This window comes from Astatotilapia calliptera, chromosome 23, assembly GCF_900246225.1.
Source record: "Astatotilapia calliptera chromosome 23, fAstCal1.2, whole genome shotgun sequence".
Classification (NCBI taxonomy): Eukaryota; Metazoa; Chordata; class Actinopteri; order Cichliformes; family Cichlidae; genus Astatotilapia; species Astatotilapia calliptera.
In genome coordinates, this window is record NC_039323.1 from 3,671,065 (window position 1) to 3,687,887 (window position 16,823).

At 43.7% G+C, this 16,823-nt stretch overlaps 1 protein-coding gene across 1 annotated transcript; it reads right to left on the minus strand.

Moving 5' to 3' along the window:
* Positions 1 to 5,416: 5,416 nt before the first annotated feature.
* Positions 5,417 to 16,766, minus strand: cdc34a (cell division cycle 34 homolog (S. cerevisiae) a). Its single transcript, XM_026158850.1, has 5 exons — positions 16,313 to 16,766; positions 7,683 to 7,769; positions 7,381 to 7,478; positions 6,027 to 6,161; positions 5,417 to 5,872 (listed from the first exon to the last, which is right to left on the minus strand). The coding sequence occupies exons 1-5, from the start codon at positions 16,493 to 16,495 to the stop codon at positions 5,644 to 5,646; spliced, it is 732 nt and encodes a 243-aa protein (XP_026014635.1). The 5' UTR covers positions 16,496 to 16,766; the 3' UTR covers positions 5,417 to 5,643.
* Positions 16,767 to 16,823: the final 57 nt, after the last annotated feature.

A 16,823-nucleotide genomic window follows, 5' to 3' on the forward strand; every position in this document is an offset into this window, starting at 1 on the left:
CGTTAGCACATAAATGAGAAAAGTATACTCCTGTGTGCACTACTCTATTATTGATCGACATTTTTGTCAGCTGAAAGCTCCCGCATGGCATTTCAGATTCATGATTTTCATTTTCAAGCAGCATATTACAGACAGCCAAATGTGGGTCAACTCTACCAGAAAGCATAGCGTGGAGATAATAAACCATATAACTCAAGTGTAGGAAGAGAATAGAAGGGTAGAGCATGTCAGCTATACAGTCCATTTCAACAGGCACGCTGGTTGATGAGAAAAGGGAAAATGACCAGATGATGCATTTGCACTTTTTTAAAGATGGTGAAATATTGAATATGGCACAGATTACTCTCAAGGATGCAAAGTGCCTCCAAGAAAGGTAGAAAAAAACATGTCAAAAGATAAGAAAAACAAGAAGGAAAAAGACAACAACAACAAAAAAAATCAGTTATTTAAAAACAAAAATCTCCCTCAGCTTTGCGCAGACCACTGAAACGGCTCAAAGCTCACAAGAAGCAAGCTGATGCTGCCCCCTAGAGGCATTAAACAGAAACAAACTGAATTCATGGTGGAAAAAATATTGTTCAGATCTGCAAGTGCAGATCTTTATCCTCCCCTATTTGAACATGTGCAACTAAGACAAAAAACCAATGCAGGCTTGAGAGAAATACATCCACCACCACAGGCATCACTGAATGTCAGGGTGTTATTGCCCCACAATGAAATAAAACACCAGAAATAGAGCAAGACGTACTCACAGGAAGCCAGAAAGTAATTGCACTCTGGAGCAGGCACAATTACTGAGTGATTATCAAACACCATTCAGGTACGTGATGCAGTATAAATAATACTGTGATCTGTTTATAAATTAGAAACGTCGTCGCTGAACTCCAGCTCAGGAGTAAGTCAGAATACTTTTATTTCTGGGTTTTGGTTATTTGCACACCTTTCTTTACTGACAGACCAAAGTCCTTGGTCTGAACACTGAATTATTCTCTTTCAGTACGACTGCAGATCACAGTAAACTTTTGAATACAAAGATTATAACATCTCAACTCTGCCAGTAAAGATTCTGCAAATCAGCCACACATGCTTCATATGACCACGGCATGAAAGGATAAAGAGGCACAGCCCTGATATTCCTGAAAGGTTTTAACACAAAAAAGTAAAACCAATTTTAGCCAAAAGCTGAAAAATTACCCTCAAGACATGTCTTATGTCACTCAAGTGTCCTCGTCTTGAATAGAGTGGCGTCTTTTCCTATTAAAAATGACAAACGATCTCAGTCAGTCCCAGAATTTATCAGGTTACCAGAACCGTATGGAAACATTTTATACACTGGTTAAAAAAAAAAATTAAAGGAACATTTTGAAAGCACATTAGATTTCAATTTAATTTCCATCAGTTCCAATGATGAAGAACTAAAAAGAATCCACAGATATCCTCCTCACCCTGTGAGGCAGGTGCCGAGCTGAGAGGAAAAGAAGAAGAAATGGGACAGAGAAAAGGAATTAATGGTTCACTGCAGAACTTGTTTGTTTGATGGAAATGAAAGCAAACCTACAGAGGGTTGAATTCAAACATACCCCAAAAATTACAGTTAAAAAATTGACGTGAAAGGCTAGTCCATTTTGCTGAAATGTCATTGCAGTAACTCAGAATGGTACTTACTAGTTTGTATGGCCTCAACATGGCTTGTATACATGCCCATAATGAGATGATGGATGGTGTCCTGGAGGCTCTCCTCCCAGATCTGGACCAGGGCATCACGGAGCTGCTGGACAGCTGAGGTGCGACCTGGCAGCATTGGATGAATCGAGACGTGGTGTTCCACAGGATTTAGCTCAGGTGTAGGGGGTCAGTGACTGGTATCAAACCTTTCATCCTCCAGGAACTGCCTCCTTACTCTCGCCACATGAGGTTGTACTAGGAGGAAACCAGGACCCAGTGGGGCCAAGGATTTTATCCGACACACAGAGCTGTGGAAAGCTGTGCGCCCCTCCATGGGTATGCCTCCCCAGACCATCACTGGCCCACCAACAAACCAGTCATGCTGCACAATGTTACAGGCAACATAATGTTCGCCACACTTTCCTGCTCTCATCTGTGAAAAATCACTGGTTTCCAGTGGTTGCCAACTCTGGTATTCTATGGCAAATGCCAATCTGGCTCAGCAGCCAGGCAGTGAAAATAGGGCCCACAGCCCACACTCACCAAGTCTAATTGTTTAGTCAGAAACATTCACACCAGTAACGAGCTGGGGGTCATTTTGTAGGGTTCTGGCAGTTCCTCCTTGCACAAAGGAGCAAATACCGGTCCTGCTATTGGGTTAAGGACCATCTACGCTCCTCTCCAACTCTCCTAGAGCAACTGCCCGTCTCGGGAAATTTCCACCATGCTATTGAGCCTGTGCTGGGAGACACAGCAAGCCTTCTGGCAATGGTATGTATTGATGTGCCATCCTGAAGGAGCTGGACTACCTGCACAACCTCTGTAGGGTCCAGGGTCTTTCATGCAACACTGAGCTAAGTTTAAACATAATTCACAGAGCATGCAGCTGGACTCTTACCTCAGTTGGGCTAAGATCCAAAAGGTCCTACACAGAAGAAATAAATGAAAAAGAAAATGCGTCCACTTAGAGGAGACGAAGCTCAAACTCACGTTTGTAACACAAAAACACAGAAAGCATCAGGAAATCCTTTAAAAGTCTCCACCACCCTCTGAGTGTAGCAGGGTGACTACGGGGTACACGCCTCATCACGTGCTTTCCTTACACTTCAACTCAAACAGAAGTTTTAAAATGAATTAAGAAAGGAAACAGGTCTTACCTCTGCAAGACAACTCTGAGTTTCCCTCAAATGGTATTCACTATCATCATTTCAGTGACTGCAAGACGACACAGAAAATGCAGAAACCAATGAGACCGTGAAAATCTCCAACGCACGCACACGCACACGCGCACACAAATAAAATAAAAATCAGCCAATATCTAATAAAGAGCTTTATTCAGATTTTAAATAGATTTACAAACCATAAGAAAAAAAAGAAAAGAAAAACGAGGAAAAAAAAAATATCAAGTGATCGTCAAAATATCCACATGTGCATATCAAGGTAGATTGTAAACAGTCCTTTGAAGCCAAAAAGTGAGACTGCCAGGGGTCAGGTTCACTCAGCTGGAAAAGGGTTTGTTTATTGGTGGTTGTTTTGTTTTTTTCCTGAGGTTCTTGTTGTTTTCTTAACTGCTGGGTTTCCCTCAGTGAGGCTGCCACCAACCAGAGCTCAGAGTGTGGGGAGCAAGGACGATAAAACAGTAGTTTGACCCAAAAAAAAAAAAAAAAAACCCATTCTCACAAACCATTACAATAGAGAGGCAGGGGTTCATTCATAAACTATGTAACAAACACTGATCAATTATACAGTAATGACAACTCTGTGGCGTAAACAGTAGCGGGTAACGATCCCTGCATGGTGTGCCGACTCAGTTTGGCTCTGTTCAACTTTTCCGTTTCATATCTGTGTAACTGGTTCATATCTTTACTCAGTCTTATATGAACAACAAAAGGGCTCTTAACAATAAAGTCAATACATATAAGAGAAAACATTGCAGCCTTTACCACAAATTACAAAGAAAAAAACCAACAACCCTGAAAACAGAAAAGCAGCCCCCCCCCCTCCAAATGCAGCTCAGATAAAATTGAGTTAAGAGGACATTTTTCCTTGGACACAATCCCAACCCTTATAGCAGGTCTAAAACCACAAACACATCATAACAGCATGCTAGTGAAGAACCACATTCTCCTGTTCATGCTTAGAGATAAACCCCATCCCAGTACCTTCCCATTTTTGCTTTTCTTTTCCACATATTTCAGCTCATCTAAAAAAAATAAAATAATAAAAAAAACCCATCAGCAAGTATTCTCTCTCTCTCTCTCACACACACACACACACACACACACACACACACACACAGGATTTCATCAGAAATACTGTTGGGTGGTGGTAACGGGGGTGTATCAGAGCACTCTTGGCAGTTAGGAGAGGGTCTGATGGTGTACAGTAGACTGAAAACAAGACGCCCCCCCCCTCCTTCCCCCATCTGTCTCCATTTTTAATTCTTCTGAATCACATCCTGCATCAAGCTGCCACCCGTTTGCCTTTGAGGTAACAGGATTCATTGATACTGATGAGTCAAAATGGCTGGCGCAAAGAAATATGCCAGTACACACAGCCGCCAGCAGGGGGCGAGCTCTGTGAAGGGCAGTGAACAATGCAACTCTTCAGCTCTGGAGACTTGTGCTACTCAGGAGTTGGGATCTCAAACCACAGACCGACACAGCTTCACATGTCCGTCTCTGACCAAGGACACGTGGCTGGCTTGTGAGACTCGAGCTGGAGTTTGGGACACGCTGCAAAGCTCAGCTTTACTGACACGCTTAAAGCACTGCATATTGAGTAAGTTCAAGCACTGACTGCATAGGTTTGTTAAATACAGTACGTTAAATTTCACGAGCAGCAGTGAGCTGGGCTGGCGGTTTCTTAATGCATCCGAGCCACTAGTAGCGCGTGCTTGTACGACGAAGGCCGTGTGGCAGTCGGTAGAGGACGTTTCTGGGGTTCTGGTCTACATGCCATTCTTTAGTTCAGCTGTTCGATCTTACCTTCCTCACTCACACCTCGGACAAATCTGACAGGTGCCGCTATAAATAAGTTCCCTCCATCAGGAGGGCGCCATTTACACAATATTGCCACCTGAGAATTAAAAGAGCAGGGAGGAGGGGGGGCTGACTGACTCCTTATGCCACTTTCCTCTTGCCTGGCTGACTGGGGTTTGACTCATGGATCCCATTGGACAGTCACATGTGGAATATTAGGGAGTGAGGGAAGGCACAAGAGAGTGTGAATGGCAGACAACTTTCATGTGTGGAGCAGCACAAGCCTTGCGGCTTAAAAGGTCAGAGGTGAGGCATGGCAGGGCTTTGAACAGCCTGCAAACTAGAGTAGAGTCACACACACATCCGGGGCTCAGAGGCGGAAACGACTCCGCTTTAGAAAAAGAAAAAACAAAACAACAACTCGCGCAGACACACATACGCACAGCAGGCCAATTATCCTACGTTAGCTTTCTTCACAAATCTTGCTTTACTCCGACCTGAACCTGTCTCCTGATGACTGTGATTAAGAGCAGGTGTGACCATTCTGCACCAAAATTAACTCAGACATCAGATTTGTTCCACTCAAAGCCTGCAGAAGAAATAGGACTCGAAGCTAAAAGGCTAAGCTAATTTTTAGTAAGTGCAGATCAACAGGAGGTGAGGAAACCAAAACTATTACTTTGAAGATTTCCTGCTGAGTGTGCATATTGTGTGTAACCTTTACTAAGAACAGATAAATAAAATAAAACATGTAAGAAACAAGCAGAAAAAACTCTGTAGCCTTCTTTTCTTCAATGCATCGGGTTTTAGTGCGCACGCTGTGACTGCACATGTAACAGAAGGTGGACGGGGGCTGTGCTAAGTGAGTACTGGGGAAGAAGGGGGGAGAGGGGGATTCAAAGTTCAGTTCATGACAGAAGAGGGCGGTCAGCGGTGGGATGGGGGTGTTGAGAACAAGAACAGCGAGCAGGGGGACGATATCGCAGGGCGGGCGAGGTCAGGAGTCCTCAGTGCCCGAGTCGTCCTCATCATAGCAACAGTCCTCATCGTCATCCTCGTCGTCATCATCATCATCCAGCTCCTCGTCATCGTAGTAGTCATCGTATAAGAGGTTGGAGCCGTCGTCCGTGGGTGGGACTTGGGTTCGGACGCAGTACTCGTCCAACGTGACAGGAACCTTGACACCGTCCCGCTCTGCATCCGCTTTGGTAGCCACCACCTGCTTTCTGTAAGACGCAAGGAAGAAACAGAAGAGGTGAAAAAAATAAATAAAAATGAGGCTATGAGCAAGTTCAGTTGTGGCGCTCTGTTTCTACTGTACAGACAAGCAAACGTTTGAAGTGAGGAGACAGCCGAGTGCGTTTTTCTTCCTTCCTGTACCTGATGATCTCGATGTATTCTCTGTCCTTGCCCTTGCTGTCCCTCCACTTTCGGTACATGACGGAGGCGTCCACGTTGGCGGGGGAGAACGTGTTGGGTTCATTCAGCAGAGAGATCACACTGAGCAGGATGGTCCTGAGAGAGAGGCCGACAGCGGAACGAGTGATTAAAATAGTTGAAGGCAATACAGGATGAGGAGAAGGAAACGGGGCGGAGAGTAGCAAAGATGGAGGTAAGACGAGACAAGAGACACTGAGTGCAGGAAGCAGAAGTGTACAGAAATGGAAAGACAGACATACACAGACAAAAAGAGGGAGAGAGGGTGAGGGAGGGAAGGAGGGAGATGAAGGTCAGGGTCAGACGAGCAGCCTGTTAACCCTCTGATCATCTGCCTCTGCTGCTGCGTTTGACTTTATTGGCCTAAACACAGCTGTGATTAAGAGACCAGTCACACAAACATGGGTGGGCAGTTTGTTTTATCCTCCAAAACATTTTTACACACTCTCCTCCTGTAAATAATATTAAGCTGCTTTTGTATCTGTCGCTTCTGTCTGCAGCAGTCGGAGGATCCTTTATGAAAGACACAGCCGTAGTGGATTTTGTCTACGCTGAGCACAGAAAAAAAAAGACAACTGAGAATCTGGAGGGACCAAGTAATTCAATCTGTGTCACGCAAATATCAGAAATAAAGACGTATGAATTAAACATCATGTTTGGGTGTTTGCTGCATTTAAACTGCAGCAAGCTGAGAAAAGGCCTCAAACAATCATCCTGTTTTCATGCTACAGGATCTGGACTCAGCCATCTACATTTTCTGCTCTGTAGGCAAAAATGCAGCACTGCTTTTGTAATATTCAGCTCTGAGGCTTCATTACTGTGGACAAAATTGCAGTAAAGAAATTCATTTTCCAAAGTACATAATGTAGCTGCTGTCTTGCCACCACACTTGAGTAATGGTGAAGCTGTTTAGAGGCTCACAAATGTACCCATAGAGCTGGTATTACATCCAGTAGCAAGGAAAGACAACAATGCCGCCCGAATGTAAGAAAATGTCTGTGCCCGGCTACAAACATTGTCTAGCTCCTCCCCTGATCCTCCATGATCAGCATGACTGGCCACGGCCAATGACCTTCTTTAGCAGGTGCACAGCCAGTGCATCTCCAGATCTGTTCAAACGTTCCCACTCTATGATTAAAGCAAAATCCCGACAGACACAAAATGCATTATGCATCTAAATGAATCAATTAAAAATTCATTATGGTCTCGCTACAAGCCAGAAAAAAGAAAAAAAAATCTCTGCAGATCATCATCTTTTTTTTTTTTTTCTTGAGTTGTTCCAGAGCCTGACGTGTACCTGACGTTCTGTGTGGGGTTCCACCTCTCCGATGGCAGCTCACCGCTCTGTGGGTCGTCCACTGGTGGATGAAGGATGGAGATGCACACATCCCCGTTCTAGGGACATGAGACAGTAAACAAGCATGTTCAGACAAGCAGTCACCTTTAAGAAGCGCGAAAAGATTCAAATATTAGGGCTACATGTTGAAAAAAAAAAAAAAAAAAAAAATCTACTTCGAATCACAAAAATGTCAACGTTTGACAGTCACACTTCTCTCTCTCTCTCTCTTTTTTTTTATTTTTAAAATTGTTCAGATTTACCTCGTAGATGTTCGGGTGCCACATTTTGGTGAGAAAGCGGAAAGCTGGTGGAGAGTACGGGTAGTCGATGGGAAACTTGATCCGAGCCTTGGGGTGAGAAAAGACACCTATTAGCAGCGTACTGACAGGACGAGTGTTTACCTCTCTCTCTCTCTCTCTCATGAACAGACAAGTTGTGACCAATTTCCCTTGTCACCGCCTGGTAACCATTTCAACTAATTAGTACAACCGAGCAACAAGATGATTGCTTTACCCACAGTTTGTCTTTAATTAAAGACAGTCTTGGCGCCATTTGCTTACATTGTGTAATGGATCTACGCACACGCACGGTCAGAAACAACTGCAAGTCTGAATGATTCTGCAGAAGAAATAAAAGCATGCATGTGTGTGGCTCTCTGTCGGGGTACTCACTGACATAATGCACGCCCTAGGCGTTACTTTAACCATCAAAACCCAACCTAACATGTGCCCCAAACAGTCCTGTGTCAGATAAGCCAAGCCATAATGTTCTCTCTTCCAAGGTCTAAAACTCTGAAGTGGTCCTCAAAAAGATAACCACACAAGTACAGACACAGCTGCCAAGGAGAGAGGGCTTTATTTTGACTGCTTCTCTTCACAAAGCCCTACACTGCAGCGCTGGTGCCAACGCGCAGCAGCTGATTGAAGACCTCCACAATCACGCTGATCAGCGTCAGTCGTGATTGAAAGAAACCTCTAAATACCTACTACAGGGTCAGTGCAAAACATAGCTAATGACAGTGTAATGTAATACGGTGTGGAGGAAGGGAGGGATGGAGGCTTGCAGTCCGTTCAGCTGCAAAGCGCGTGGAGCTTAGAGAAACACCGGAGGCTGAGGGGGGGGGGTGTGGTAATGGTGCTGGTATAAAGACATTGTGTTTGTCCTCTCCAGCTGTCACTGCAACCCAAGACAATCCACTACTCACACTCATGTTCTGCCATTATGTGTCCTCACACTGAAAACAACCACACAGACACACACTGTAAATCCTGTGTGGAAGACCACTCCTCCGTTTTCCATAAAGCGTGCCATGGGAGAGACGGTGACGGAGCACACACACCAACAGGACTTATTATACACGAACGCATCACTCACATCATGAAACCTTCTGACCCCCCCGCCAAAGTCTCTCTCACACACCCGTGTACATTTGCTGATTCGGCATGGTCAGCTGGTCCTCGCCACAGTGAACCAACTAGCAGGAGAGGGAGTGAACTGGCAGCAGGGGTGTTGGAGGAGCAGTAGTTGGAGGAGGTCGAGGGGGATTTCATTTGAACTAAAGGGGGTTGGGCTCTATATAATTTTATAAGCTTTGAGCCTTCTTTGACCGCTTTGCCTAATTTAACCCTCGAGCATGCAGCCAAATGTTTTATCTGTACAAAACACTGAGTGACTTGTTGATAGTCACAGAATACTCTGCATTTAAGAGTCTTTGTCATGAAGGAGTGAGTTTGTACATCCCGACTAACAACACAAGATAAATTCAGTCAGCCTGCTTATCCTAACCTGCGCTCTCCATATCATAGCAGGGCAGAGAGGAAGTGTTGACAATCCTGAGAGAAGAGGGCCTGAAAAAAATAAAACCCCCGAGTTTGACCGGCCTTGCCAGATAACTGGCGACCCATCAGAGTGCAGAGTTCAAGCCAACATTGTACACATTACAGCCTAGCAGCAGTGCAACACATAGCAGCTAGCCAGGCGGGCGGAGGAAGGGGGAGGAGGCCATACAGCAACAGTGATTGCTTAGTTTTTAGTCCAAAACAATATAAGCAGTAAGATCATATCAGTCCCCTGGCTGGAAATGGGGCAAAGGAGACATTAGTTTGTATATTTTGGAAAGCTGGCCCTCCGTTGCTCCCCCTTTCCACAGCATGTCCATAGATAGTCAAATATCTGCTGTAATTTAGAGCTCAATAAATAAGCTGACAGTGACAGCATTTACCGGTAAGGATGTTTTAAATAAACCACACTAATCATCAGCAGCCATTCAACAACACTTTCGGTCACAGTGAGAAAGTTCTGGGTTTCAATCTCCTGGTCAGGTGGGCCTTTTGGGAGTCAGCTTTGCATATCCACAGCCAAAATGCAAAGACTAAAGCACAGTATGAACGTATGGGGAAATATAGCTTGTAGCCTAAAGCACTTTCAGTGGTAACGTAGACAAAAGTGTTATGTAAATGCTCCTTCATTTTCATCTGTTCTGACTCAACAGATAATACAAGGACTGGTTTTGGCCGAGTGTGCCGAAACATCCTTCCAGTGCCCGTTTTTCCCCAAACAAACAGTGAATGAGTCTCTAACATGCTTCTTTAAGATGGTTGCAACTACTTCACAGGACATATCATGGATTAAAACTAGAATTACTCCCCAAACCACCATTAAAATTTGTTTTACACCTCTGGCAGAGAGCCTTCCATCTAAGCAGTTTCATCCAAATCTATTCAAAGCCACCGAGATACCGTGAAACCAAAAGGTGATGAGATGTGGAAGAAATCTGATACTCTATCCAACTGTGGGGAAGTTCAAAAGAAGAACACAGCTCTGTGGTGAGACAAACTCACCCTGCCCGTCAAGAAACAGCCAAATCTGTACGTCTGAATAAATAAGTTGAATCAATATCTCAGTTTTTAACCTCGGGCTGAGAGACCCATGTGGCAACCCTTCCCATAAAATAGTCCCATTCATCATAACCCTGCGAGCCTGAGAGCAAATAAGAAAGCAGGAAGGTAGGGATATGCATTAACAATAATCATGAGCGAAAAGGAAAGAGTGCGATTTCACATTGCAGCTTAGCAAGAGGCTTCAGACTGTTTTCCTGTTCTAAAATAGCTCTTTGACCTACCTTACATTTGACTACCTATTATACAGCTGATGGCTGCAGATGGATGTGGATAGAGGAGATAATGCATAGATGAGGTAAAGAAGTGGCCCAAGCAAAGACAGGCTGCTTGGTTGGCTTATTTGCTCTGCAGCTGTGAGCCGCTTCAGCTCCAAACAGACAGAAGATAAGAAACACGGGAGGAGAAGGAGCGAGGACACTGCAGCAGGGTCTTCGATGCCCAATATCAGCGTTCTCTTTTCAAATGCATCTACGGTCCTGCTCCGAGTCTTTACCTCAGTCTCTTCCCATACAGCTGCTCAACCAAGACGTTTACCCAAAACAGAGTGCTATTCTCAGAGTATCTGTTGAAATATGCTGGTTTGCATGTCATGCCTGATAATTGGCCCGAGAAGCCAATTAACAGCCTTAATTCTCAGAAGGAGATTCACTTTGAACATCTCATCTGAGAAGCTGACAGGAAGTGCAGCTGATTTTTCTTTTGCCAGGCAAACCCCCCCCCAAAAAAACTTATAAAACACTCCCCTTGTTATTGTCGCATCATAGACAGTGAAGATCAGTTTCCTCTTTCTATGAAAATCTTTGACTGTGACCTGAAAAGCTGCCTCGAGGAAGGAACGAGTCAGAGAAAGAGCACGCCCACCCTGCCGATAATGACAAGCGAGGCGAAGTAAATCAGGTCAATGCAAAGACCCTGAACAGAACAAATCATTCTGCTCTCCCTGTGCACCTCTTCACCGTCCCCACAGACCTTATCCTTTCTCACGCATATGCAGGACAAGGAAAACGGCCCCGGCACCGAGCAGATTCCACACAGCACGTGCAGATCTGTGAGACTAACAGGTTCAGATCCAACAGACTCCCCTTTCTCTTCAATTGTTTTTAATTCTCATCCTTCTGGTTGTTGCAAACTGTAATACAGATATATTTCAAACAACTCTTAGGTGATCTTAGCACAAGGACATTTCAAGAAGCCCACCGAGCCACGTCTCAGAGATGATTATTGCACCAGTGGCCCAAACAGGAAGAGGAAGAGAACACACTGCCAGGGCTTCAGGGGATGGTTATAACCGTCTACCAGAGCCTCACACTCACTTCTGCTCACAGCAGGCTGCGCCTTCAAAGCGGGGGGGCATTGCAAGGAAAAGGGCTGTGCCTGCTCTTGATCTGGCCCCTTCAATATTCCCTGTTTTTTGGAGGGTTTTTTCCTCCCCTCTACCCTGCTCTTGTTTCTCTGTGACACAGCCAGAGGGGGAAACATGACTCCAGCAGCTCAGCCAGGCACACTGCAGTCAGGTTAGGTTTTTTTTTTTTTTTTTACACTCTCTTCTATTGCTACTGCAAGGCTAACAGAGAACATGTACAAATTCTGTAGCATATTAGGAAGGTGCAACTACAAAGTCAGCTTCTTGATCGCAAACAGTGTCTGTCATCTGATTGTCAAGTGCTTTAAAACAAAAACAGACAGCCCCGGGCAAAAACCAAAGGGCAGCTCTCCTCTCTCATAACAGCTGTGAACATGGGGGTCTGTCAGTCGAGAAAAACGCTTGACTTGAAAGATTAAAGGTATTTTCTTTTATTATTAGCTGCAGATCCCTCATTTACACTATGACCTCAAGTAAGAAAGTTGACACAGCCCCTCCACCCAACCTTCAAAAGACCTGTGCCACTTGACACATAGTGAGAGATCTACAAGTCACCACAGGAAACTTTCCTGCGAAGCATAATTAGATGACGGTATCTGTGGACATAAATAGTGAATGCTGCATCTTTTGCTGCTTTTGAAGTGGAGGGCAAAAAACAAAAACCTCCTCCTGGAGAGTACAGAGCTACGATCAGTTCAATGCTTTAGGTTATTCCAACACAGAGGTATTAGAAGCAGTACAAATATACAGAAATGTAGCAAATGGTGAACTAACTATTTTGTTTCAGGCAAAGTAAAAATGTCTCTGTCATACGACTTGGTGACCTGGCCGACCCCGCCTCATGTCAGTGTGTTCTAGAAAACGTTTGGCAAAATTAAAAATGTCTGGGCTGTTTCACTTGTGGCTAATGGTTACGGTTTTCGGCAGACATCAAATGTACTGCCGACAGCAAAATTAAACCCACAGCTTTAAATACACTTGTGGAAGTGGTGCACTTTGTGATGCAAACTGTAGTGTTTGCACGTGTTCAGGGTGGGACAATAGCTTAAAGTCCTTACAGAAGCAATTCTTGCCGCACTAGCCATCTTAAAAACACTGATTGTTAAAGCCTGAACTTCAGTGCTCACCTGCACATAAAACATTGCACTTTTATATTTGAACCACCAGTCAAAGGTGAATAAAACTAATTCCATCTGCCTTCTTGCATCAATTCGGGACTATTTGAGTGCAGTGCCTCTTTCATGACGTCTCTGACTGTCACAGCTGTTAAACTTTGCTGAATTTGTATTGTGTCCATGTTCTGTAACTAATTTTAAAGGACTGCAATTCAAGTTCAAATCATCAACAAGTCGCTGCTCACTAGATAAATCTGTGAATACGCAAACATCTAAAGTTCTGCAGCAGTCACACTCGATACGTGATACTATGCTTCCTATGATTTGGGCTGGTGAGTAAGCTGTTAAAGACGTGGAGTGTTTTTAGCTGTGTGACTCAAATCTTATCCCCGGGGACAAACAGATGTGAGGAGAAAGAAGAAGAAGAAGAAGAAGAAAAAGCAGAGTGAGAGAGTCAAACACTCATTACACTCAGTGTAATCTACACACAGTTTCCTGCACTGAGAATATTTTTAAACTCTCTGCATTACCAAAGTTTTCATATTTAAGCCTCACGGTGCAATATTATCACAATACTTCACTCCTGATACAATATTAATGCAACTTTTAACATTTTGCAAGGTTTAACATTTATCACCTTTTTTTCCAACCGCAAATTACATCCTCAAACTTTGTCAGTTTTAAATAAGATAACACTATCTTGCTTTAGTTTATCTTTTGCTGCGAAATGAGATCGTCAATGCTGCTATCAGTCTGTGGTTGAATGGGGTCAAGTTGCCAATACGATGCAATCAGTTTCTGATAATACAGCAATTACTGTGATAAATTGTCAAAAAAAAAATAAAAATATCACACACATATAATTCCATTTGCACTTAGATCTTGGCCGTTTGCCTGCATTTATAAATTAGACATCAATTATTTCTGAGAGTGATTGCCGTCAGTACAACTCAGACTGCAAACATTTGCAGAAAGAGTGCCTCCTTTAACCTGTGCAATCACCTCGCCACCAAAACTGGTCGTGAGCGTGAAACACCATGAGGGTACGGGCAGCCTAGTCGCCAATCAATCGGTTGCAGAATGTACAAAAAAAAAAATGCAATCACCAGACAGCCACCGTTTTTATGCTTTGATTTGTAGTTGCAAGAAGGTTGCGGCCCTATTTCTACTCCTGTGACTGAGCCATTAGCTTAATTAGGAGATAATTAAGTTTGTCCAGTGTTGGATGGTTTTTCAGTTGAGCTGATTTAATGCAAGCTTCCTCAGCTAACATTATCACAGGATGGTGGAGCATGAGATGTGCCCTCTTGTTTTCAGTATTCCCAAAATATTTGATATCATTTAAGAAAATATCAATATTTGGTGTCCCTGTATCGCTTCAATACTGCCACAAAAAATACTGATGCTATGCTGTATTGATTCTTTCCCCCCACCACTACTAATTATCAGTCCTTTTCAGGTAGTGTCGTTAAATCCCCAAGCACACCTTGACCTTTCTCAGCACCTAGTATGGGAACCACTGCTCTGGCCAACTCAGCTGTTCATGTCCCAAGACCACAGCTTACTACAGGCCAAAGTCAGTAAACGTCAGAGTCTCAGAACCTAAATGGATTCCTCACATGAATACACAGAAATGTCAGAGTCAGCAAATGGGTGTTAGCACCAGCGAGTATATGAAAGTCACAGGTCATGGTCAGCTTATCATTATCAGGCACTGTGTGTTTACTTCTGCACCGTGTGTTTACTAAAGCAACCAGGACAGTTATCTAATCCTGTGTGAGTGACACTTCAATACGTCTCGGTCCACTCTGTGCGTGCCCGCCTGCATGCATAATGTGTTCGTCATGGTGTGCCTTTTTCAAAGAAACACCCATGTGAAATAAACGCCTGAGTCAGCCAGGTTGCACGTGACGTCAGTATCAGCCCCGCTTCAGATGAACAGGCCTCACAGCGAGTCATAACTCTTTGTTTGTTTTGGGAACACCAAAAAGAGGTGGTTCTTTCCCTCTCCTCTTTTTTCCCCCCTCCCTTCTCTCTTCTGAATATTGCAAACTGGTCGGATAGAAACCCAGCACAGAACAATGAGTCACAGCCATGCGGCAGATTTCACAGCCAAGCTGTGCATTCCTGGCCCAACAAAGGAATCCTGTACACGGCAACCACACAGACCCACTGAACACCGTCTACGGGAGCCTGGTCGGGCCCCTCCGTTTGCGCTTACAGGCTTTAAAAAGAGCAGAGGCAAAATGAAGACTGCTTCTTAGGAACTGGAACTACAAAAAAACCTCAGGACAGCTGAAGGGACAGTGTGCAAGAAGGGTGGTGTTACATGAGGTCTGCAGACAATATTAATCATTTACAGCTTAACAACTGTTGTATGGATACAAAACAGGCTTAGCATTGGGAGGAAATAAAACCAAGTCATTGTAAAGCAATCGTGCAGAATTTGTTACTTTGCTTTTCTGCAAATTATATTCGGGTTTCAAGCAAACATTATTGTGCCACGTCAATAAAAGGCTTGTCATCTGTTTGTTTTGTTTTTTTTATACACAGTAAAAAAAATTAAATTAAATAAAAACAAAAAAAATCTGAAGCACAGCTACTTGGGGCTTTATTGCACTAAACATAAACAAAGTAATGAATCCAATCGCCCTCCAGGATGAGCATCACAACACCAAAAACAATGACTCCAGTGAGTTGCAACGTTTGAACGTTAGAATTAGAAAACATGACATGCCAATATAAAAACTTGTACTAGAACTTTAAAACACTACTTAATGGTCAGTACTCAGGGGGTTAAAGGGCAGAGAAATGGCACACTCAAACATCAGCCGCAGAAATCTTCTGAAGACGGAAATACGATGGCGGCGGTTTATAATCAGCACAAATTCTGTTAAACAGGAACAAAACCAACGCATCTTTACTCTCAAGGGAGGAAGTAGACGAGAAAACAAATTATGAGTCACTACACAAGTTAGACAAGTTAAGGCTGGAAGCCATTTAGGTTAGTACCATGCATGTATGTATGGTACATTTGAATAACCAACAAAAAAAAGTACTCAAGCCAGGGCTGCTAAATTGTAATGATGAACACAAAGAAAATGATTGAATTAGCGAGATAGATGATGAGCTTAACTATCAAGGTAGTGCTGGAGGCGGTTATGCTCAACAACCTTTTGTTTCAAGCCAACAAAAAAGTAACTCGGGCACATGTTAGATCTGTAAGAGACCTAATCTGTGTTTTGATGGAAAAATATGCCCAAGCAACAAAGTTCTCATGGAGTCTTGTTGGTTTAAAGTTAAACAAAGAAGTATTTGTCACAATAACGCTAAACAGGGGGCAATTAGCCAAGTTAACGTTATTAACTATTACCTGCTGCTGGTGGAAACGGTTACATGAAGGGTGAGGTTGGTCGCTTGGTTGCCCTGTATGATCAAATTACTGAAATATACAGTAAAACTAACCAGTTAAAGAACAATAGACGGACTGCTAGCTAACATTAGCCACTCACCTTAAAATAACCACCCTCGTAGTGTGTATTCGGGGGTCCGAATATCGCTACTTCCCAGTTGTACAGGTCCGACTCGTCCACCAAAGTTATTTTGAACCCTTCGACCGGCTCATCTTGGAGACTTTTCATCTCCAACATTAATGCTTTTTGGGAACTGGCTACATGATGTCTATTCTGAGCCATATTCCACGGCGATTTTTATATAAAAAAATATATATATCAGCGACCCACCACAGCTGTGACTGCGAAGGACAAAGCTAGCTCGTTACAAACAACAGCTAACAGTAGAAGAACGGCGCTCGTCACGCAGGAACGGTTGGTTTCCGTTTGTGTGCGGTGCCAAAACGCGGCTGGGCTTTATTTGGCCGGAGCTGGTGCGCCTTCCTCTCTGTTGTTGTGAACAATCCAACGGAGCCCCAACGACCATGAACCTACCGTTATCAAGTCGAAGGCATTACTTGCCTTATTTCCGGTGACATTCTTCAAAATAAAACTCTAAAGTATCAGTAGC

Bases quoted from the DNA above. Each gene is read 5' to 3' on its own strand.
- cdc34a (XM_026158850.1), bottom strand. From the start codon at position 16,495: ATGGCTCAGAATAGACATCATGTAGCCAGTTCCCAAAAAGCATTAATG. The intron at 7,479-7,682 runs GTAAATCTGAAC...TCATGTCCCTAG, and splicing joins GGCACCCGAACATCTACGAG to AACGGGGATGTGTGCATCTC. The intron at 5,873-6,026 runs GTACAGGAAGGA...TGCGTCTTACAG, and splicing joins GAATACATCGAGATCATCAG to AAAGCAGGTGGTGGCTACCA.